This window comes from Magnolia sinica, unplaced genomic scaffold (assembly GCF_029962835.1).
Source record: "Magnolia sinica isolate HGM2019 unplaced genomic scaffold, MsV1 ctg102, whole genome shotgun sequence".
NCBI lineage: Eukaryota > Viridiplantae > Streptophyta > Magnoliopsida > Magnoliales > Magnoliaceae > Magnolia > Magnolia sinica.
The window spans coordinates 629-26378 of record NW_026682756.1 but is presented as its reverse complement, the minus strand read 5'-3'; the positions used below and the strand labels follow the sequence as shown (position 1 = coordinate 26378).

At 42.3% G+C, this 25750-nt stretch overlaps 1 protein-coding gene across 1 annotated transcript; it reads left to right on the top strand.

Moving 5' to 3' along the window:
* Nucleotides 1-17315: 17315 nt before the first annotated feature.
* LOC131235988 (subtilisin-like protease SBT3) lies at nucleotides 17316-25453 on the top strand. The gene is given in 6 exon segments (XM_058233092.1): nucleotides 17316-19697; nucleotides 20871-20897; nucleotides 23208-23717; nucleotides 23719-24237; nucleotides 24985-25331; nucleotides 25333-25453. Coding segments are annotated over 6 exon segments (3906 nt in total).
* Nucleotides 25454-25750: the final 297 nt, after the last annotated feature.

Here is a 25750-nt window from a genome sequence, read left to right as displayed (position 1 = left end):
AATGGTATTCACTATGGACTATCGATATTGAGAGTGGACCGCTGATATTCACTGTGGACCACCTATATTAAGAGTGGACTGCTGATATTCATTGTGCATCGTGATATTTCCACTGTGGATCGCGGATATTTACTTATGGATCACCGATCCCATGATCACTTTCTCGTTATATGTCGGATTTGGGTGATTTTATACTTATTGGAAAGATAATTTGATAGATTTTCAAATAGATTTAGAATCATCTCATTTGGATACAATTTTCTTAGCCAAAATTGAGTCTAAAGTTTTTATCATTCACTATGGATCACTGATATTCAATATGGGCTATCAATTTAATAAAAACGGCAATAACTCTCCCATTATAAATTTAATTTAGGTAATCTTATACTTGTTGGAAAGGTAATTGATAAAATTTTCAATGACATTAGAATCATATTATTTGGATACCATTTGACTGCCTAAAAAGTAGACTCAAAGGTCTTTTACAATCCATAGTGAATGATGAATTTTGGACCTACTTATGGACAAACAAATGGTATTCAAATGGTGATTGAGCGGCTCACACTCTGGTGGGACTCCCGTCCTGCTCATGGACCTTTTGCCCCTTTCAAGAACCTGATCCCTAGTTTCATTCTATGGGAGCTATGGAAGACGAGGAACGCTTCTAGGTTTGATAGTTCCTTGGTGAGTTCGGGAATCTTTCTCTCACACATATCTGGATGGTTGAGGTGTATTGTTAATAGGTGGCGCGCCCCTTCTTCTCACGCTGATAGGCATAGCAGGGCCTTGCTTTCCATAGGGATTGATGTGCAACCCCATCAGGAGGTGTTCTCTCAGGTGGTGTGTTGGAGGAAGCCGCCGTTTGGTTGGGTGAAGCTCAACGTGGATGGGTCATCTAGAGGTAACCCGAGGGTGGCTAAAGGAGGGGGAATATACAGGGGTGACAAGGGGGAACTCCACTTTACATTTTCCACAGGATATGGCATTGCTTCAAACACTAGGGCTGAGCTACGTGCCATCCATGATGGCCTTGTTCACTGCCTCCAGCACGGCTTAAAGAATATCATTGTTGAATCAGACTCACTTCTGGTGGTGCACTTCTTGTCGGGCATCGTTCAACCGAGGTGGAAATGGAGGTATTGGCTTAATAGAATCCGAAGTCTTAGTTGTAACTACCATTAAAGTTTATTCATGTTTGTAGATAAGGCAATGGGCCGACGGATGGGATGGCCAATTTGGGTAGCAAAAATCAAGGTTCGACCTTGTTTTCTTCCCTAGCCAACCTCCCTCAGGCGGTTAGGGGCCTCCTGTTCCTTGAAAGAGTGGGGTTAGGGGCGGCCAGGAAGAGATTTCGGAGGTAGCTCTCTTCCCACAGTTTCTGGTTGAAGGCTCATGTTTGTGGACTCAAGTTTTCCTTCCTCCCTTGGGGGTGCTTAGGGGTCCTTTTTTGTTTGGACCCTTGGAGTGTTTCATTTCCTTAGTTCTAGCTACTGTTCGTTGCACATGATAGGTGTGGCCCACCCCTTTTGTTGGGCCCCACCCGAAGAGATGTAAATCTTTTGTGATTAATGAAAAAAATAATTAAAAAAATAAGATAATTCTAAATCTATATAAAATATCATCAAATTTATTTTTTAATAAAAATAAGATTATCCAAATCGGACATGTAATAAGGAAGTTATGGCCGTTTTCGTTAAATCGATGTCCCATAGTAAACATCAGCCATCCACAGTGAATGATGAAAAAAATTGGGCCCACTTTTAGACAATCATATGGTATTAAAATGAGATTATTCTAAATCCATTATAAATTTTATTAAATTACATTTTCAATGAGTACAAGATCACCCAAATCAGACATGTAACGAGGGTTATGTCCATTTTCGTTAGATCGATGGCCCATCATCAATTCACGATGAATGCTGAACTTTGGGCCCACTTTTGGGTAATCAAATGATTTTCAAATGAGATTATTCTAAAGAAATTTGAAAGTTCATTATATTACATTTTCAACGAGCATAAGATCACATAAATCAAACATGTAACAAGGGAATTATGGTTGTTTTCGTGGGATCTATAGGGAATATATGTGATCCACACTGGAAATATCAATGGTCCACAGTAAATATGAATGGTCCACTCTTAATATTAGTGGTCCACAGTGAATATCTTTGGTCCACTCTTAATACAGTGGTCCATAGTAAATATCAATAATTTGCATCGAATATCAGCGATCCATAGTAAAAAAATATCGACGATCCATAGTGAATATGTGCAATCCCTAGTAAATATCAATGATGTACAATACAAAATTCATCCATTATAACATACTTCCAAACTTCCATCTCAACATTCTTCTATTACAAAACTCATTCATTACAACATCCTTCTATTATTAAAGTTCATCATTATAATATTCTTTCGTACCCCCCTCACTTCACAAACTCCCACCATTCATATTCAATAAAAAAAATTCCAAAAAATAACTATAAGGAAACAAAGGAAGGAAGAATGAAGGGAATAAAAAAAATACAATCCTCCCTTTTACATCCTCCTCCCCTCTCATGAAAAAATCAAGGAAGGAAAAAAAAAAAACGGAAAAATGGCCTCGTGTGGCAAGGCCCCACGTTTTGAACATATCTACATCTTATGAGGAGCCTATTATGTTATTATGTGTTGTCAGAGAGATGCCTTAAATCTGTTTTTTTTTTTTTTTTTTTTGGGTTGCTCGACCGGTCGTGGCCCGCTCGACTCAAAGTCCAGCGAGCTAAGTTTTTTGATGTCTAGGATGCTCAACCGGTCGAGGGGATTGTACGACCGGTCGAGCGGGTTGCTTGACCAGTCGTGGCCATCCTTCGACCATTCGAGGTTACACAGATTAGAGTCCGAATCTTATGCGGATTGTGGAAATCTAAGGCGGTTTCGTAAGGGTGCGAAAGGGAAGTTTCCTAAACTATAAATAGGGGTCCCTATGGCCATTCGAAGGTATTCTAAGGCTTTCTAAAAGTTTTCTAAGGCTTTCTAAAGGGTTCTAGGGTTATCAAAGGGTGTAGTAAGGGTGAGATTCGAGGTTGTTCGAATCGAGTAAGTCATCTCTCTTGTAATTTCTTTTCATAGTGAATTTCTCTCACTTTGTGCCATGGTTTTTTCCCACAAGGTTTTTCCACGTTAAATCTTTGTGTTCTTCTGTGATTGCTTGTTACTATTGAATTGCTATCCTAGATCTAGATCTATGTGATTCCACAGCACAAATCCCCAACAAGTTGAATCAAAGCAATCGTTGGGGCGTAGATCTGAATCTGCATGATTAGTAATAATGGGAAATGGCAAGTTTGATATTGAGAAGTACTTGTGCAAAAATAATTTTGAGTTATGGAAGATTAAGATGATTAATCTATTAACCAAGCAAGGTGAGATTAAGGCTCTTGAGGAGCGAAAATCTACCATGAAAGATGATGAATGGGAAAACCTTGATAGTAATGCTTTAGCCTCTATCCATTTATGTCTCATGGATGAGGTTCTCTATAATATTTTGAGGGAGAAAACTGCGGCTAGTTTGTGGGCGGAGTTAGAGAATATTTATGCAAAGAAGTCTTCTAAAAATCACCTACACTTTAAGCTACAGTGTTATACCTTCAAGATAGTAGAGGGTGGAGATCTAGAAGCCCATATCAGCAACTTTAATAAATTGATGTGCAAATTGCTGGATATGGAGGAAGTGGTCAAAGATGAGGAACAGGCATGTATATTGTTGAATTCTCTTCCTGCATCATATGAGTCTTTCAGGAACACGATGTGCATCGTAAATAAAACTCTAAGTGTTGATACTGTTATCTCAACACTTCAAGGGAAAGCTATGAGAAATCTAAACGGCAACATGGGGGCATCTTCCGATGCACTGATTACGAGGGGCAGAGATTCTGAGCGAGGTACAGGATCCTTAAGACCTAGATCCAAATCCAAGGGCAAGGGCAAAGGAAAATTAAAGTGTTGGAACTATGAGTTATCTGGACACATGAAGAAGGATTGTAGAAATCCTAAAGTGAAGAAAGAAAATTCAGCGGATTCTTCCTAGGAGGCCAATGTTGTTACAACTGATGAAGAGACAAGTGGTGGTGAAGTTTTGTCTATGTCCATGATCAGACATGTTCATGACAATCATGCAGATGAGTGGATCTTAGACACAGGAGGGTCATATCACATGACTCCTCATCGGAGTTGGTTTGCCAGTTACAAGGAATGCGATGGTGGACAGGTTTTTATGGGCAATGACAATGCCTGTAATATTGTGGCTATTAACGCGGTGAGCATCAAGATGTTTAATGAGATAGAGCGTACCTTGACTGACGTTAGGCACATTCCTGATATGAAGAAAAGTCTGATTTCTCTCGATGTACTCGAGGCTATAGGGTACAAGTTCACCAGTATTGATGGTGTCCTTAAAGTTTTAAAAGGGGCACTCATGGTTATGAGAGCGTAGAGGCATGAAAACCTTTATAAGTTGATTTGGAGCCTGCTGAAGCTATTGCAGATTTCACGTCTCTACGTATGTGGCATGCTCGTCTGGGCCAAATGAGCGAACGAGGCATGAAGGTACTTTCTAATCGATGTTTGATTCCAGCTTTTAAAAATTCTGATTTAGATATATGCGAGCATTGTATATATGGTAAACAATCTATACTGTCTTTTAAATCTAAAAAATATGTTTGTAAGGGAGTGCTTGATTATGTGCACTCTGACGTATGGGGGCCATCACCAGAAGTTTCCATTGGAGGGTTGTCATGGTTTGTTTCATTCATTGACGACTACTCCAGGAAAGTTTGGGTTTACTTCATGAAACGTAAATCCAAAGTTTTCACCATATTCAAGCAATGGAAGGCAATGGTGAAAAAACAGTCAGGGCGAAAAATAAAGGTTTTAAGGACTGACAATGGTGGAGAATTTACTTCCACTGAGTTTAATGATTATTGCAAGAATGAAGGGATCATCAAACATAATATAGTGCGTCATACCCCTGATCAAAACAGTATGGCTGAGCGAATAAATCGGACTCTCTTGGAGAGGGCCAGATACATGTTAAGTAATGTTGGGTTGGATAAGGACTTATGAACTATGGCGGTTAACATGGCTTATTATTTGGTGAATCAGTCTCCTTCAATGAAAATTGAATGTAAAATTCCAAAAGAAGTATGGAGTGGTCAGAAAATCAACTACTCAGATCTACGCATATTTGGTTGTGAGGCTTACTCTCATGTACCGTCAGTTGAGAGAGATAAGATAGACCATAGAGCCAAAAAGTATATCTTTGTTGGCTATGGCATTGGTGTGAAGGGTTACAGGTTATTCAACAAGGTCACACATAAGGTCATCACTAGCCGAGACGTCAAATTCGATGAAAGCTCAATTTTCATAAAAATGATCAAGAGGAGCAAGAGGAACAAGAAAGGGTGATCGCAGATATCCAAATTGACACAGATGATACTCAGGCAGAGATAGATGCGAAGACGGAGGTTAAGGATCAGGTGGAGCAACCACCTTTTAGAAGGAACTCACTGCGTAATCGCAGATTACTGGCAAGATACAGGGACGACTCTAATATTGCATATGCCCTCATTACAGATGAGGGGGAACCATCTACTATTCAGGAGGCTCTTGATGAGCCTGATGCAGAAAAGTGGAAGGTGGCTATGAACGATGAGATGGACTCGTTACACAAAAATCACAAATGGGAGCTGGTGGAGCTTCTTATGGGCCAAAAAGTGATCGGATACAAGTGGTTCTTCAAAAGGAAACAGGATAGATACAAGACAAGGTTGGTAGTGAAGGGTTATGCTCAAAGAGAAGGAATCAACTTCATAGAGATATTCATACCAGTGGTAAAGCAAGTATCTATCAGATTCGTGTTGGCGCTGGTTGCCCAATACGATCTCGAGCTGGAACAGATGGATGTAAAGACTACATTTCTGCACAGGAATTGGAAGAGCAGATCTACATGAAGCAACCAGAGGACTATGAAGTTAAAGGGGCAGAGAAAAAGGTTTGCAGGTTAATAAGGTCGTTGTACAGCCTGAAACAATCGCCTAGGCAGTGGTATAAAAAATTTGATTCTTTCATGGTGAATCAGAAATTTACTCGGAGTGAATACGATCACTGTGTCTATTACAAGACACTGAGTGATGGAAAATTCATCATCCTAGTACTCTATGTTGATGATATGTTGATCGCCTGTCATGATATATCTGAAATCAATGTACTGAAGACTCAGTTATCAGGGACATTCGAGATGAAAGATCTAGAGGCTGCAAAGAGGGTTCTCGGCATATATATTCATAAAGATGGGGAAGAGGAGTAGGCTTTGGTTATCACAAGCAGAATACCTTGAAAAAGTATTGATCAAATATGGGATGGATCAGGCAAAGCCAGTAAGCGTTCCCCACACGGCTCACTTCAAGCTTTCCTCAGAACAATGTCCTAATTCCAATGAGGAAAAACAGGTTATGTCTCATGTGCCCTATTTGAATGCGGTTGGCAGTTTAATGTATGCCATAGTCTGTACCAAATCAGATATTTCATAGGCAGTCGGTGTTGTGAGCAGATACATGTCAAACCCGGCAAGCAACATTGGGAAGCGGTGAAATGACTACTTCGACACATTCGAGGTACGAAAGACTACGTCTTAACTTTTGAGAAAATAAGGACAAAGTTGGTAAGGTATGTGGATTCCGACTACGGAGGCCGTATAGATTCCAAGAAGTCTACTTCAGGATTCTCATTTGTATTAGTGAGTGGAGCAATCAGTTGGATGTCGAAGCTTCAGTCCGTGGTGACTCTTTTCATGAAGGAAGCAGAATATATGGCAGTGACGGAAGCATTTAAAGAAGGTATTTGGCTCAGAGGCATGATAAATCAGTTGGGACTTCAGCAAGAGGCCGTGTCGATTAACTATGATAGCGAGAGCGCTATCAATTTGGCTAAAAATTCTGTTTATCACTCACGTACTAAACACATTGATGTTCCTCACCACTTTATCCGACAGGTGCTTGAGGAAGGAGGTGTAATACTGGAGAAAATTCATACCAGCGTGAATCCAGCAGACATGCTCACTAGGGTCATTCTTAAGGAGAAGTTCAAGTTCTGTGCAACTTCTCTAGGCTTGACGATGGCGTAAAAGAAGGACGGAGTGTGCACGAGAAGCATTGATTGAAGCTATGATGCAATGAAGAGATAAGAAAACAGGTCAAGGAGCTACACGGTTGAAGATTGAAGGCATGGTGGAGATTGTTATCAGACAGATGCCTTAAATCTATTTTTTTTGGGTTGCTCGACTGGTCGAGGGTCAGGCTCGATCGGTTGAGGGAGCTGCACGACCGGTCATGGCCCGCTCGACTCAAAGTCCAGCGAGCTCAATTTTTTGGTATCCAGGATGCTCGATCGGTCGAGAGGATTGCACGACCGGTCGAGTGGGTTGCTCGACTAATCGTAGCCATCCTTCGACCAGTAAAGGTTACACAGATTATAGTCCGGATCTTGTGCGGATTGCGAAAATCTGAGGCGGTTTCGCAAGGGTGCAAAAGAGAAGTTTCCTAAACTATAAATAAGGGTTCTTGGGGCCATTCTAAGGTATTCTAAAGCTTTTTAAAAAAATTTCAAGGGTTCCTAAAGGGTTCTAGGGTTATTAAAGGGTGTAGCAAGGGTGAGATTCGAGGTTGTTCGAATCGGGTAAGTCATCTCTCTTGTAATTTCTTTTCATAGTGGATTTCTGTTGCTTTGTGCCGTGATTTTTTCCCGCAAGGGTTTTCCACGTTAAATCTTTGTGTTCTTCTGTGATTACTTGTTACTATTGAATTGTTATCTTAGATCTAGATCTGTGTGATTCCACAGCACAAATCCCCAACATTATGAAGCAAATCCAACTCGTCCACACGTAAGGTGTTTTAGTTTCATGTCTTTAGTCCAAGTTTGAGGTCAAAACTGATTATAAATGGACCACACCCAAGAAAACGATTCAAAATTAATGTATAACATTAATATAGTTGTGGGTTAAAGACATTTTTAAACAAAAAATTGAAACATTCATTTTGTGGGTTCACAAATGTCTGATTAAAATGAATGGATTATATCGGCCAAGAGGTGGGCCGAATTTTAGTTTTTATGGGGGCCATTTCCCTTTTTAAAAGGACCTCTATCTTTTCGAGATAAGAGCCTACATATGAGTGGTAGTTGTGGCAAAAGGGTATTTTCATCCTCTAAAAAATAAAAAAGTGGTTTTAAAACTACAAAACCTTAAGTTTGGTCCATACACTACAACAAAAAAGGCCTTCGGCCTCAGTTCAAAACCATTGCTAAAAATGCTAAAAACTGAGCTTATAGCCTTTGGCCTCAGTTTTGCCTCTGTTACCCAAATCGAGGCTACAACCCTAATGGCTAAAGGCTTTAGCCTTAGTTTTTAAAACTGAGGCCAAAAAGGTTTCACTACCAAAAATTTGAGCATAGGCTATGGACTGTGTTAGTTTTTTGCTACGGATATAAACCGTAGCTATTTTACCATGGGTTTAATCCGCAACTAATAAATTCTACACCAACCTGGACAATTAGAAATTGACGATAGTGTGGGGGGGTTCTATGGGGCCCACCACAATATATGTGTTCTATCTAAGCCATCCAAATGTTTTGAAATATCATTTTAGGGCACGAACCCAAAAAGGCAGGTAGATTGAAGGCTTAAGTGGACCACATGGTAGGAAACAGTGGAGATTAAATCACATGTTCTTCCTATGGTGTGGTCCACTTGGGTCTTTAATCTACCTCCTTTTGGGGATCACATCCTAAAATTAATTATCAGAATGAATGGACGGCATGGATAAACAAAATACATCATAGTGGGCCCGACGGAGCCCTTGACAGGACCGTCCATGTGTTGGTCCGTCTCCACGCCAAAAAAAGGGCGTGCGCTCAAAACAGAGCCGCCCCCAAAAAACCTTTTCCTCTCCTCTTCCTCTCTCAAAATTTCCCTATCTCTCCCGATCTCTGCTCCCTACCATGACCACTTCACAATACGAGGCCATCTGGACCAAAAAACCCTTCAAGATTCTAACTTAAAAGAGTAACTTAACTGAAAACTACAGTTTTCCACTTAAATAAACATATTAAAAAAAACCCCTTTGTCGTTGGTTTTCTATTAAAATGAATGTATAAAAAACAACTCCTTTGTCTTTGGTCCACATCATTTCCAATGACTCCAGCTCACAAAATAGGCCGAATTTCTTTCTCCCCGATAGATTGGGTGCTACACAACACAACTTTTAATGTGTAAAACTTCTCCAATTCCACTATGACTTTTGTATTAGATTCATACCGTTCATTAGTTTTTTCATATAATTTTAGACCACAAGCTAAACAAATGAGGTATATCCAAAGCTCAGGGGACCACAACACAGAAAGTAATGGAATTGAACAAATTATCATTGAAACCTTCTTAAGGGCCAACTGTGAGAATTATTTACCATTTAACCTGTTCATAAAGTCATTGTTACCCATATGAAGGTAACACACAAATATGAGCTCAATCAGAGCCTTTGGTGGCCCTAATAACTTTTCAATATGCATCAATTCCTATTGTTTCATGTAATGTGGTCCACTTGAGCTTTGGATCTGCCTTGGTTTTCGGTTCATATCCAAGAATGATCTGAAAAATGTTTGAATGGTGTGGATCGAAGAAATACATCATCATGGGCCTGCATAAATTTCAGACGTCCAGAAATTTCACTGTGGATATTGAAGAAAACTAAAAGTGTTTACATGTGGAACTTTTGTGGGCCCTGTTGCGCAGCACGCCAACAACGCAGTGAACCGAGATCCAATCTCCGGTCTCACCCACAAATGATAAACAGAAAGAAATATAAACTATAAATAGAATCAAAGCATTCCAAACAAAACCACAAGACAAGATATACGTGGAAAAACCCCAAACAAGGGTAATAAACTATGGGTGCAAACTTCCACTATGAAGAAAATGAGATTATAAGCAATATACTAACCTTTTCCCTTTGGATTTATAGAGAAAACCATTTGCCCACACTTTAGAATAACTCTCAATACCCTAAAAAAGCCCTAGGGACCCGTATTTATAGTTTAGGCAACTTCCCTTTCACACCTCTGCAAAAACTGACTTAAAAATCCGCAATCCGTACAAAATCCAGAAATGAATCTGTGTAACCTCGACTGGTCGAGCGGACCCTCGATTAGTCGAGCAGGGGCCTTGACCGGTCGACACCTCGGACCTCAAAAAACATAACTCGCTAGACTTTGAGTCGAGCCAGTCCTCGACTGGTCGAGTGGGCTACTCGACTGGCCGAGTAGGGCATTTGACTGGTCGAGCAGCCCTGTCCATATGTGGCTCCACATCTCAACAATCTCCCACTTGAAAACATATTACCATAAACCTTTGTCTTTTACATCTGGAGTGTACCACCTCCCCATTTTCAAGCTTGAAGACCAATCAAAGCTGAACAGAGCTTCAGCTTCTCCCGTATGACCGCCTTGGTCAGCATATCCGCAAGATTCTTACTTGTATGAATCTTCTCTGAAGCAATCGATCCATCTTCCAGTAACGAACGTATGAAGTGATATCTGATGTCAATATGCTTGGTCCTTGAATGAAAGGCTAAATTCTTAGGCAAGTGTATTGCACTCTAACTATCACTTACAGCTTGCAATCTGCTTGCTTCTTACCCTACTCTTCCATGAAACCTTGCATCCACATTATCTTCATGCACGCTTCTGTAGCTGCAACATATTCTGCATCCGTTGTACTGATAGATACTATCTTCTGTAACTGAGAGACCCAACTGACTGCAGCACTTCCAAGAGTAAAGACATAACCTGTAGTGCTTCTTCTGTTGTCGATATTTCCTGTTAAATTTGAATCTACGTAGCCTTGTAGCTTGATTTTTGATCCACCATAGTACAGCCCTATATCCACAATACTTACTAGGTATCTGAGGATCCACTTCACAGCTTTCCAATGTTCCTTCCCGGGGTTGTTCATGAACCTGCTAACAACTCCCACTACTTGAGCAATGTCTGGCCTCGTACTCACCATAAGATACATGAGACTCCCAATAGCTAACGCGTATGGGACTTTAACCATGTAGTCCTGTTCCTCATGCGTCTTTGCACCTTGTTCCTTAGAAAGCTTGAAGTGGTTGCCTAATGGAGTGTTAACCAGCTTAGCACCTCCCATATTGAATTGATCAAGTACCTTGCTATGTATTCTGCCTGTGACAAAACCAGTTTCTTATTTTTCCTGTCACGCTTTATCCTCATGCCTAGGATTTATTTTGCAGCTCCTAAATCCTTCATGGCAAATTCTGTAGACAATTGTCTTTTGATATCTGAGATGTCCTTCATGCTTGAACCGGCCACAAGCATATCATCAATGTACAGAAGAAGGATGATGTACGACATATCAAACTTCTTCAAATAGCAACAGTAGTCTGTATGACATCTCGTATAACCGCTTCCCGACATGAAACTGTTGAACTTCTTCTACCACTGCCTCGGGGCCTGCTTCATGCCATATAGACTCTTCTTCAGTCTACACACTTTATTCTCTTTTCCTGATGCCATGTATCCTATCGACTAATGCATATATATCTCTTCTTCAAGGTCCCCCATGAAGAAAGGCTGTCTTAATATCTAGTTGTTCTAGATGTAAGTCCTCTTAGCCACTATACTCAAAATCATGTGAATCGTAGACATTTTCACTACCGGTGAAATTATTTCAGTGAAATAAATACCTACCTTTTGTTGAAAACCTTTCACAACCAATCTAGCCTTGTACCGTTTTGAATCATTGTGTTCCTCCTTCAGTCTGTAAACCCACTTGTTATGAAGAGTTTTCTTACCCTTAGGTAGACTGACTAACTCCCATGTATGATTAGACTCAAGAAAGTCCATCTCATCATCCATGGCCTGCTCTCACTTAACCCGTATATCTGATTGTAATGCCTCTTCAAAACACTCTAGTTCACCATTATCTGTCAGCAATAGATAATGTAAGGAGGGTGAGTATCAAACCATGGGTCTCCTCTCCCAAGTAGACCTCCTCACAATCGGTGTCTGTGGCTCTGCCTCATAATGCTCCTGGCATGATCATCCTATGGCACTGTAACACCTGTGTCCAGTAACTTTTCTAACTATACGAATTCTTTCTCATCAGTCTTGTTTTGTTACACATTGTCCTTATACATCACTTTTCAATTGAAGACTATGTCTTTGCTTCAGATAATTTTCTATTTTCTGTATCCCAAAACCTGTAGCCAAAATCATACTGCCCGTAGCCTATAAACGTGCACCTCCTGGACTTCGCATCCAGCTTATTTCTATGCTCTGCATCAATGTAAACATATGAAGTGCAACCGAGCACTCTGAAATGTGCAAAGTTCACTTCTTTCCCAGTCCACGCTTCTTCTGGTAGCCCACCATCCAATGGTGCTGAGGGACTTCTATTGATGAGATATGTGGCAGTATTTACAGCATCTGCCCAAATCTGCGGCAATCCTACATGTAACCTCATGCTCCTGGCGCGCTCAATGATGGTCTTGTTAATGCGCTCTGCCACACCATTCTGTTGCAGTGTCCCTAGAATTATTTTCTAATGTTTGATTCCATTTCCTGCAAAATACTCCTCAAACTTCTTATCACAGTACTCTCCCCCATTATCAGATATGAGACATTTTACTATTTTATCTGTCTCGTTTTCTACCATTACTTTCCACTTCTTAAATACATCAGATTTATGCTTTAAGAAATAAACACACAGTTTTCTACTAACATCATCAATGAAGAAAATAAATTAATGTAAGCCACCAAGAGGTAATACCTGTGCCGGTCCGTACACATCGGTGTGTACAAGCTCCAACAGATGTGTCTTTAGAGCGCGTCCTGTCTTTACCCTCTTTTGCTTGCCATATACGCAGTCCTCGTAGAATTCCAAGTCAATAGACTTCAGCCCTGATAGTTTCTCTTTTGATAGTAACACTTTCATCCCTTTCTCACTCATGTCCCAACCTCTGATGCCATAACTGCACATTCACTCCAGTTGATGTGACAGCGAGTGAAATATACGATCCTAAAGTCACATACAAAGTAACTTCCTTCTTGCCTTGAGATATCACTAAGACACCTTTTATGATCTTTTAAGAATCACTAGTGAAGGTCATCACAAATCCGGTATCGGCCAACTGTCCCACTGAGATCAAGTTCCATTTCAAACTTGGTACATGTCTGATATCCTTCAATTTCAAAGCCGTTTCATCTTTTTGATTTATATGGACATCTCCCTTTTCAACAATACTGCAGGGCTCATCATCACCCAGGTAGACTCTCCTGAAGTCACCTGACAAATAATCACACAGAACTTCCTTGCATGAAATGGCATGAAACGACGCACCTAAGTCTATGACCCAAGACTCATTCCTTGCATCAAGAGATAAGATCAACACCTCTGTGTCACTCTCCTCAGATAGATTCACTGAATCCTTATCGCCTTGAGAGTTTCCTTCTTGTTTCTTAAGCATCCTGCAGTCACGTTTCATGTGTCCCTTCTTCCCATAATGCCAACATCCGTCTTTGTCTTTCGGTCCCTTGGACTTCTTCTTTAACTTAGAACGTCCGTGTTTATTGCCTCATTTGTTTAGCGATCTTCCTCTTCCTTCAAAGTTTAGAGCATTCCCTGAATCCCCTGAAATTCCTAATGTCTTTCTTCTAGATTCTTTGCTGAGAATTAGATCGGCCACATCATCGAATTTCAGCTTTGTCGACCCTGAAGAATTGCCCACGGCAATCACCAAACCATCCCAACTGTCTGGCAAACTGGACAAGATTAATAACGCCCGGACCTCGTCCTCAAAAACAATGCCAATGGATTCCAACTGGCTCATGACTGTATTGAAGACGTTTAGATGTTTACCCACGCTCCCACCATCTGACATCTTCATGTTGAATAGCCGTTTCATGAGATGAACCTTGTTGGATGTTGAGGGTTTTTCATACATCATAGCTAGGGCTTCCATTAATTCTTGTGTTTTTTACCTTAGATACATTGAAAGCAACACTCTTAGACAAAGAGAGTCGGATCGTTCTTGAAGCCTTCCGATCCAATAAAAATCATTCATCATCTGTCATCTTCTCTGGTTTCTTCTCTTTTCCTTCTGAAGGAATATAAAGATCCTTCTGATACAGATAATCCTCCATCTGCATCTTCTAGAAGGCAAAGTTTGAACCATCAAACTTATCAATTTTAGTCTTCCCTTCTTCCGTCATCGCTCCCAATAGAACTAAACTAATAGTTCTGATACCAGTTGTTGCGTAGCACGCCAATAACGCAATGAACCGAGATCCAATCTCCGGTCTCACCCACAAACGATAAACAGAAATAAAATATAAACTAGAAATAAAATCAAAGCATTCCAAACAAAACCACAAGAGAAGATATATGTGGAAAAACCTTAAACAAGGGTAAAAAACCACAGTGCAAACTTCCACTATGAAGAAAACGAGATTACAAGCAATATACTAACATTTTTCCTTTGGATGTATAGAGAAAACCCTTTGCCCACACTTTAGAATAACTACCAATACCCTAGAAAAGCCCTAGGGACCCGTATTTATGGTTTAGGCAACTTTCCTTTTACACCTTTGCGAAAACTGACTCAAAAATCCGCAATCCGTGCAAAATTCAGAAACGAATCTGCGTAACCTCGACTAGTCGAGCGGACCCTCAACTGGTCAAGTAGGGGCCTCGACCGGTCGAGCACCTCGGACCCCAAAAAACATAACTCGCTGGACTTTGAGTTAAGCCAGTCCTCGACTGGTCGAGTGGGCTACTCGACCGGTCGAGCAGGGCACTCGACTAGTCGAGCAGCCCTGTCCAGATGTAACTCCACATCCCAACAGGCTCATCATAATGTATGTATTAGATCCACACCATCCATCCATTTTTAATCATTTTTAGGGCATAAAACCAAAAATGTGGCAAATATGACGCTCAAGTAGGCCACACTTATGCAAACAGTGGGAATTGGACGCCTAGTGTTGAGAACTTCTTGGGGCCATGAAAAGCTCCGGTCGAGCTTTTTTTTTTTTCACTCTCCCCTTCCGCATATGTTGTGTTTATCCTTCATCAATGTCTAGCGATGACCTGGACTATTGGGTGGTTGGTTTTGCGCCATCTCAGGAAGGTCCTCTTGATGTGGATTGGAGCCAACGGTTGGGTTGGTCGGCCCCGTCTAGCCCCAGTTTGCCACCCTTCTCTTCCTCTCCCCTTCCACATATCCAAAAAGGGGCCCGCTAGAGCTCATCTCAGTTTGCCCACTCTTCTCATTTTCCTTTTTCGATGGTGTTTTTGCTATATGACATCTGAGGCCTGTTTTCTTTCGTGGAGCCCACCTGAAATACAAGGCTGTATATTTTCTTTGGTAATATAATTCAGGTGGGGGAAATTCTACCTATATATATATATATATATATATATATATATATATATATATATATATATGTCCAGTGCGACCTTATGAAAAGGTTAGATGGCTAATAAACCTGGCAGTAGACCCTAGTAAGGTTTCAATGTTAGTTGTTCAGTCCCCACTACTTTCGATGGTGTGGTTCACATGAGCTTTAGAGGTGCCTCATTTTTCGCCACATGCTCTGGAATAATTTGAAAATTTTGATGGACTGTGGATCTAACACATAAATCATGTTGGATCTAACACAAAAATTCCACACGGTAAATATTGGGTTGTGCGTTACGCAACTCATGTGCAAGAGAGAAAACCGGCGTCTTTAATAACGGACGCTGCAAAAGCCTTCCGCGAGAAGTTCCTGCGCAAGGATGCTTGGTGGGATCCCCTCCAATGTTTGTGAGAAATCCCCTCCGTCCATCCGTTATGAGAGCTGATTTTAGGATGCCACACTGAAAATGATGTATATCTAACACTTCACTGGGCCACACAAGAAGAAAAAGTGGGAATTCAATGAGCACTGTTGAAGCATTGTTATGGCCATAAAAGTTTTGTATTAGGATATCTTTTCGGTGATTTCACTTCATCTCGCTAGGAATGACCTTATAAACAGTTTGGATATCATATAAACATCAAGGGGATCCTAGGAAAGTTTCAACGGTAAGAATTTCTCTCCCTAATTTTTCCACTCCTGTGACCCACTTGAGTTTTGTATCCACCTCTCCCCGTTTTGGTCTCACGTACTAAAATGAACTCAAAAATAGATAGAGCGAGTGGATTTCTCACACACATTGCAATGGGCGGCACCTCAGCATCCTTCTGCAGGAACTTCCTGCGACAGGCTTTTGCAGTAAATCCGCATCCTTTATCAACGGCCGTCATCAGGACACAGTTTGGCCAGTGACACCGCTAATGGTCGGTGCTACGTGGATCCCACCACGATGCATGTGTTTTATCCACGCCGTTCATACATTTTAAAAGATAATTTTAGGGCTTGATCCTAAAAATAAGGTAATCCAAATTCAGGTGGACCACACCATGGGAAAACAGTAGTGAATGAATGTCCACCATTAAAAACCTCTTATGGCCCACTGTAATATTTATTTGACATCTAACATGTTGATCAGGTCATACAGACTTGGATGAAGTTTTTAATGGTAGGTGTTCAATCAATACTGTGCGGTCCAATTCAGATTTGAATCAACCTTATTTTTGGGTTCATACCATAAAATTGATCTGGAAGAATGGATGGACGGCATGGATGAAAAACATACATCATGGTGGGGCCCACACAGCACCGACCACTAGCCATTGGCTATTCGCAGGGGGAGTACCGAATCCCTTTCCACGTCAACGGGGATGACATGGACAACACTGAATTTTTTTGTCCCTTCGACACAGACGATGCGCACTCTTTGTAAACCCCGATGATGTTAAAAGGCCGGCTGTTGGCAGCTACAAGGGATACGGCATCATCGATGCGTGGAATGGACATTCGCGAGATTACGATCCTAACAACGGTTGTCCATTTAAAAATTGAGGCTGTGCATCCTGTGATCCCCACCCTACGTGTAAAATAGCACAAAAATTGAGCCGTCCAATAATTTGTTGGGGACCACATGCGTGTCAAATGTGGACCATTGCTCTGAATTTTTCTAGCAATCCATTTCATCCACATGTGGGCCACCGGATGACCAGACCAACTTAATTTCCACCGTACGTAACAGACATGTTGGGGTTAACCTGAATAATGACATCGATCTTTCGCACATGTGCCATGCTGCTGACCTTGGAGATGGTAATCATCGAGATCATCGATCTTTCGCACATGCGCCCTGCTGCCGACCCTGGAGATGGTAATCATCGAGATCCAATTCGCCCAAGTAGCCGTTTCATTCACTATAAGTACGTGCATAGCTTCTTGGTTTCCCATGCAGCTTCCATGGCCACTCCTTCCCACTCTCTCCTCCATGCATGGCTTCTTCTCTTCTTCACCGTCTATCTTGTGCCATCGGCACTAGCCGCTCGGTCCACCTATATTGTCCACATGGACAAATCAGCCATGCCCAAAGCATATGCCAATCACCACCATTGGTATTCGGCCACCATCAAATCTCTGAGTCCCGCTACTGCAGGGGATCATGAACAGAGGCTTGTTTATGTATATGATAATGCCATCCATGGTTTCAGCGCCGTCCTCTCTCCCGAGGAATTAGAAGCTCTCAGGCAATCACCAGGCTTCGTATCTGCATACAAAGACTCGACAGTCACAATGGACACAACCCACACATACGAATTCCTCTCTCTCAATCCATACATCGGGCTATGGCCTTCATCTGATTACGGCAAAGATGTCATTGTTGGAGTGATCGACACTGGTGTCTGGCCAGAAAGCGATAGCTTCAAAGATTTCGGAATGACCAAAATTCCAGCAAAGTGGAAGGGAGAATGCGTGCCAGGAGAAGCCTTCAATACTTCCATGTGCAACCGCAAGCTCATCGGCGCACGCTACTTTAACAAGGGCTTGATCGCAAACAACCCCGGTTTGAACATCTCCATGAACTCAACGAGGGACACATATGGGCATGGGACCCACACATCATCAACGGCTGCTGGGAACTACGTTCCAGGTGCATCGTATTTTGGTTATGCCAAGGGAACTGCAACTGGTGTTGCTCCTCGTGCTAGGGTGGCCATGTATAAGGTCACCTGGGACGAAGGAGGCTACAAGTCGGACATCCTCGCAGGAATGGACCAAGCGATTGCAGACGGAGTAGACGTGATATCGATCTCGATGGGCTTTAATCACGCTCCCATGTATGAAGATCCTGTCGCCATTGGGTCATTCGCAGCCATGGAGAAGGGCATACTAGTCTCATCTTCGGCAGGCAACGACGGTCCATCCCTTGGAACCCTACACAATGGAATTCCATGGCAATTGACTGTTGGGGCGGGCAGTATTGACCGAGAATTCGTCGGAACGTTGACTCTCGGCAATGGGTTGACCATCATCGGTCGAACTCTATTTCCCGCCAATGCATGGCTGGTGGATATGCCATTGGTCTACAATGAGACCTTCAAAGCATGCAATTCATCCTCATTGTTGTCACAGGCCGAAGGTTCCATTGTGGTGTGTGAAAACAGCAGTTCGGTCTACTCTCAAATCTCTGAGGTTTCTCAGTCAAACCTCACGGGAGCGATATTTATATCTGATGATGAGCGATTTGGGTCTTCTTCTTTCCCAGGAATCGTAATTAAACTGACTGACAGCAAGAAACTCATATCATATGTGGAGAATGATGATAATCCAACGGTATCATTGAAATTCCAACAGACCATTGTTGGGACGAAGCCTGCCCCGTATGTCGCCGCGTATACTTCTAGAGGTCCTTCATGGAGTTATCCTGGTATATTGAAGCCGGATATCCTCGCCCCTGGTTCAAGAGTGTTGGCAGCTTGGCCCTCGAATGCACCAGCGGCATTGATTAGGCCTCGTTTAATCTTGTCGAGTGACTACGTCCTCCTCTCCGGGACATCTATGGCTTGCCCACATGCATCTGGAGTAGCTGCATTGTTGAAGGGGGCCCACCCTGATTGGAGCCCAGCTGCAATCCGATCTGCCATGATGACCACAGCATGTCCACTTGATAACACTCACAATCCAATCTTAGATAGCGGGAATTTCTATGAACCAGCCACTCCGCTCGCCATGGGGTCTGGCCACATTGACCCTAACAAGGCACTGAACCCGGGCCTTGTCTACGACGTGGATGAACAAGACTACATTAATCTCCTTTGCACAATGAATTATACCACTGAGCAGATCTTAACAATCACTAGAAATTCTTACCAATGCTCGAAACCATCATCTGATCTCAATTACCCATCTTTCATTGCTTTGTTTGGTAACAGTTCTTCACAGACCCAACAATTTCAAAGGACGGTGACCAATGTCGGAGACGGTGCATCAACTTACAAGGCTGAGTTGTCTGTTCAGGCAAATGGGTACTTTGTTAGCGTCCAGCCCGATACACTTGTGTTTGGAAAGAAGTATGAGAAGCTAAGCTTTACTTTGACTGTGAAGGACAGTCCTGAGAGGAAAGGGGAAATTTCATATGGATATCTTACATGGGTGGATGATGGGAAGAAGCATACAGTGAGCAGTCCTATAGTAATTGTTTAAGATCATTGGACGAGGTTGAGTTTGATTTGGAATCATCAGTTCATCACCAATAAACATTTCTTGTTTTGGATTTGTATGCTATCCAAGTTAAATGTACTTGAAATGAGTTATATTATGCATTTAGCTTAATTAGCATATCTCTCATGACCCTAAAATTGGAGGCCGAGAGCACATCCCAGTCCCGAGTTCCGCAGCCCTACATGCACACTCAAGTGTACGTAAATCAGTAAAGTATACGCACCACAGGCAACGATTTCTGTATAATGAGATTAATTCTAAGTTATATATACAGCTGTATATTATATATGAAAATGAAATCATTTAATGACCTACCCATCTGAGGTCTTATTCAATAATAACCATCAATATCTAACCATACACAAAATTAAAAATAATTCAACTGAAGCTTTAACCCCAAGTATTACAAATTCATATTCGTAATCAACCAGTTCCAAGACGTTCCTTCAATCATAGCACGATCGAAAATGCACACGGTATTGTCCACATGATGACCGGGAGTCTTGGGTTTGGTCTCTGCTTCTTTTTTCAGAGCACTGCTTTCTTGTGACTGAGCCTAGCCTAAAAGATGCCAATATGAGAACTAATAAAGTCCATTAGTTCTTGAGGATCGAATGGTCAGGACTAACATAAGCACGTTCAATTTTCTTAATGTCATGCTCCAAGTACTTGTGTTGGGCCTCAAACATATGCAACACGATCTTTTTGAAATGATGGATCCAAGTCCAATAGAGTGGCTCGGTCCAAGTTGTGTCATAATCGGTACAAAGAGTATCGATTTCATCTTGGATAGCAGCCAATTGTTTCAATTTACATCAACAAGTTGGAAATCAATTTTATTGTTAGCCATCCATCATGCGAGGGCACAATTTGATGTGGGCCATCCTTCATGTGGGGCACACTTTGATGTACATCATTCATTGTGTAGGGCGTGCCTTTTATGTGGATCATCTATCATGTTGGGATACTCTAGACATGGGTTGTCCATCATGCAAGACCTTGGATGTGGATCGTCGATTAGGTGGGGCCCACTTGATGTGGATTGTCCACCACAAGGGGGCAACACTTTGATGCGGGCCATCCATCATGTAAGGCACACTCCATCCATTATGTGGGCCCACCTTGATGTGGACCATTCATTATGTGGAGCCCAACTTTCAATATGGGCTGTTAATCATGTGGGCCCACATTTGATGTCAATCGTCCATCGTGTCAGCCCACCTTCAATTCCACCATCAATCATGTGGGTCCCAACTTTGATGTGGATGGTCCATTATGCAAGGCCACACTTTGATGTGGGCCATCCATCATGTGGGTTCCACCTTGGATGTGAAACATGCATTATGCAGGCCCACCTTGATACGGACCATTCAACATGTGGGGCCTCTCACCTTCAATATGGTCCATCCAAAGGTGATGTCCACCATCCATCAAGTGGCACCCACTGATGTGGATGGTCCTTCATGCAGGGCCATACTTTGATGTGGGCCATCCATCATGTGGAGCCCACCTTTGATGTAAATTATGCATTATATGGGCCCACCTTGATGTGAACCATTCATCATGTAGGCCCCACCTCCAATATGGGTCATTCATCATGCAGGCCCACCTTTGATGTCCACCATCCATCGTATGGGTGCCACCTTTGATGTGGACTGTCCATCATGCGGGGCCACACTTTGACGTGGGCCATCCATCATGTGGGGTCCACCTTTGATGTGAATGGTGCATTATGTGTGCCCACATTGATGATGACCATACATCATGTGGGGCCCTAACATCAATATGGGTCGTTCATCATGCGAGCTCAACTTTTATGTTTACTATCCATCATGTGGGTGCCACCTTGGAAGTGGACCTTCCGTCATGTGGGGCCCACTTGATATGGATGGTCCATCATGCGGGGCCACACTTTGATGTGGCCATTCATAATGTGGGGCCTACCTTTGATGTGAATTGTGCATTGTGTTGGCCAACCTTGATGTGTATTATTCATCATTTGGGGCCCACCTTCAATATGCGTCATTCATCACGCGGGTCTACATTTAATGTCTACCATCCATCATGTGCGTCCTACCTTTGTTGTGGACCGTCCATCATGTGGGGCCACTTAATGTGGATAGTCCATCATGTGGGGCCACATTTGGATGTTGGCCATCCATCATTTGGATTCCACCTCTGATGTGAACCCTACATTATGTGGGCCCATATTGATATGAAATATTCATCATGCAGGGCCCACTTTCATTATGCGTCATTCATTATTTGGGAAGAAATATGAAAAAAGAAGAGAAGGGGTAACATGGAAATTACTTAAAATATTTAAAGACAAACCTACTCAAACCAAATAAGCTCTTTAAAAAAATCTCTACAGTACTTGTGTTTTTAGAGCTTTTTTCCCAAATTTGAACTTTATAACCAAACAGCCTATTTACAAACGAGAGTTTCTTTTTCTTTTTCTTTTTTTAAAAAAAAAAAATATAGAATAAGCTAATAAACCTTTGGCAGTAGAGATGTGATCAAACGGCCCTTATTTAATTGTTACGTTAAAGGTTGGACCATAGTTCCCTTCAACGCAATCTGCTATAATTATAAAGAACCCCAATGCAATTTACTTAAAAAGAAAGTTTACTTGAGCCTTTAGCCAAACCATGGATTAGTGGTTTGAGAAATGGACAGGTGAGTATATTGGAGAGGTCTTAACATTGATGTGTGCCGGGTCATGTTTGATTGTACATCCCTATCAAATCGCTTTGATTGGATGATCGCAACCATCTGATTGGTTATTTGGGAAATTGACGGTCGATATTGAGGTTGTAAAACCAAAGACGGCAATTTACATTCGGAAGTGTTTTCTTGTGTGAAAATCTCGGCCGTTAATATAGAAAAAAGGTAGATGTGAGACCGTGTATGTAAGAAAGTAAAAGCAAACAAACATGCTCACCCAGTGTAGCCCACATTTGAGAGATCCTGTTCACTCATTTGGTGGGGCCCACCGCAGAAAATTACCTGGCCCAAAATGAAGCGGTTGTTTCATTAGCCGAAACCACACGTCTATGTAAAAAACAGCAGAAAGATGACCATCTCTAACAGTCTATTTTTGTCATGTAATTATGACCCACCTGATGAATATATATACCTGCCTGATTTTCGTCCATTCGATATACACAGAGGAACCCACCTTATAAACGGTCCAGATACCACACGCACACCAAACTGGCACGTACCACGAATGCCTCTTAAACTGACCGGTTCAATTCTATTAAATACATGACTAAGAAACCACAACGCCGAGCCCTAACAAAAGAAGAGAGAAGACAAAAATTCCTAAGAATCACAGCCCAACCCCGTGGCAGTGCCAATTAGGAATCATGCAAACTATATATATAGACATACACCAAAACTACATTATATATCACTTTGTATAGACAATCTCCTTGTAAGGCAGAGATGGACACTTCCATGACCACGATTTCCCACATGCACTTACATGCATTGCTTCTCCTCACCATTCTGATCATGTCCACATCAGCTCAACGGTCCACGTACATCGTCCACATGGACATGTCGGCCATGCCCAAGGCCTTCTCTAGCCACCATCATTGGTACACCGCCACCCTCGACTCCTTAGCTGTGGGCACCGATGTGGCCCACCCAATAATTCTCTATGCATACGATCATGCCATCCATGGCTTCAGTTCCACCCTCTCACCAGCTGAGCTACATTCTCTGCAACGTTCATCAGGATTCATCACCGCCCTCCCAGATACACAGGTCCAAGCTCATACCACTCACACTTACGAATTCCTCTCACTCAATCACGATTCCGGCCTGTGGCCCGCATCAAATTACGGTGAGGATGTCATAATCGGCGTTGTGGATACTGGAATCTGGCCAGAGAGTGATAGCTTCAGTGATGATGGGATGACGAATGTTCCTTCAAGATGGAAAGGAGAGTGTGTGGTGGGTGATGCTTTCAATTCATCAATGTGCAACCGATAAGCTCGTCGGAGATCGCTTCTTCAACAAAGGTCTCATCGCAAACATTCCCAGCATTCACATCGCCGTCCACTCTTCAAGAGATACTGATGGTCATGGCACACATACATCATCAACTGCTGCAGGCAACTATGCTGAAGGTGCATCATTTTTCGGATATGGTTTGGGCACTGCAAGAGGAATGGCCCCACGAGCAAAGGTTGCAATGTACAAGGCTCTCTGGGATGGACTAGACTATGCTTCTGATGTCCTTGCTGCAATCGATCAAGCAATTTCTGATGGCGTTGATGTCATTTCTCTTTCATTGGGCTTTGGTATACTTCCTCTCCATCAAGATTCTATTGCGATTGCATCGTTTGCAGCCATGGAAAAGGGTGTATTTGTGTCCACTTCGGCAGGGAATAGTGGGCCACAACTCTCAACAGTTCAAAATGGCGCTCCTTGGTGATTATCAGTTGGTGCCAGTGCTGTCGACCGTAGATTCGCCGGGACAATGATACTAGGCAATGGTGCAACGGTCATTGGAATGTCATTGTTCCCATTGAATGCGATCATAACAGATGTGCCCTTAATTTATAACGTCACCATTAAAGCTTGTGATTCATCAGAATCATTATCCTACTACAAGGATGCCATCATTTTCTGCGACTACATTAGGCCACTGATCATTCAAATGTCACAAGTGTGTGACTCGGATGCTGCAGGTGCCATAATCGTCACAGATGTAACACTATTCCTTGAAGCAGCTGATTTCTTGTGTCCAACTGTTGAGATTAGTCCAGATTCGGAAGATCTAAAAACACTTATGAGTTACATGAACACAAGTAATAATCCAACGGTGACAATCAAATTTCAGCAGACCGTCGTGGGCCTGAAGCCAGCACTGACTGTCGGCGCCTACACATCGAGGGGTCCAAATCAAATCTGTCCAGGTATTTTGAAGCCTGATGTAATTGCACCAGGTTCACGAATTTTGTCAGCCTATCCACCGAATGTAGCTGCAGCAAGACTTGCATCAGGCACAGCATTATCAAGCAACTTCAAATTGATTACTGGGACATCAATGGCCTGTCCTCATGCAGCTGGTGTTGCAGCCCTATTGAAGGCGGCCCACCCCAATTGGAGCCCTGCCGCCATTCGATCAGCCATGATGACCACAGCGGACGTACTGGATAACACTCTCAACCCCATCAAAGATATAGGAAATCTTTACAATCCGGCTACTCCTCTAGCCATGGGAGCAGGCCATATCAACCCCAACAAGGCACTCAACCTAGGCCTTGTCTATGACGCCCATGCACAAGACTATGTGAACTTCCTTTGCACGATGAATTACACCAAGGAGGAGATTGCAACGATCACTCGGTCTACGTCTAATGATTGTTCACATCCATCGTCCGATCTCAACTATCCATCGTTTATCATTGTATCCAATAAAAATTCGACTTCTTCGGCATCTGATAAGATTGTCAGAGAGTTTCAACGGACGGTGACCTTCGTCGGAGATGGCCCATCAACTTACAAGGCCAAACTGGAGCAAATGGCTGGATTTTCAATCAGCATCACACCAGATATGTTGGTATTTCAAGAGAAGTATGAGAAACTGAACTACACTGGTTGTAGAAGGGAACTTAGAAGGGGTTTGGGTGGTCTCCTATGGGGCCCTCATATGGGTGAATGATGGTGAAAAGCATACAGTGAGGAGCCCCATAGTGGCTGCACTTCTAGCCTAAACATTTGTTTATGCTCATCTCCTTACATCGGAAGAACACATTCTTATTTGAGCTTTGGTAGCTTTGGCAAACAATGCCAAATAATAAATAAATTGCAGCCCTCATTAATGGTCAACACTTCAATTAGCATTCATGACCTAACCACAAAACATGTATATGATGCACATATGTATATATGTTGGGAGAACGAGGGAATCACACAAAGATGAATCTAGGATAGCAATCAAATAGCACCAAGCAAACACACAGGAGAAAACAACGATTTAACGTGGAAAACCCTTTCGAAAAAAAAAAAAC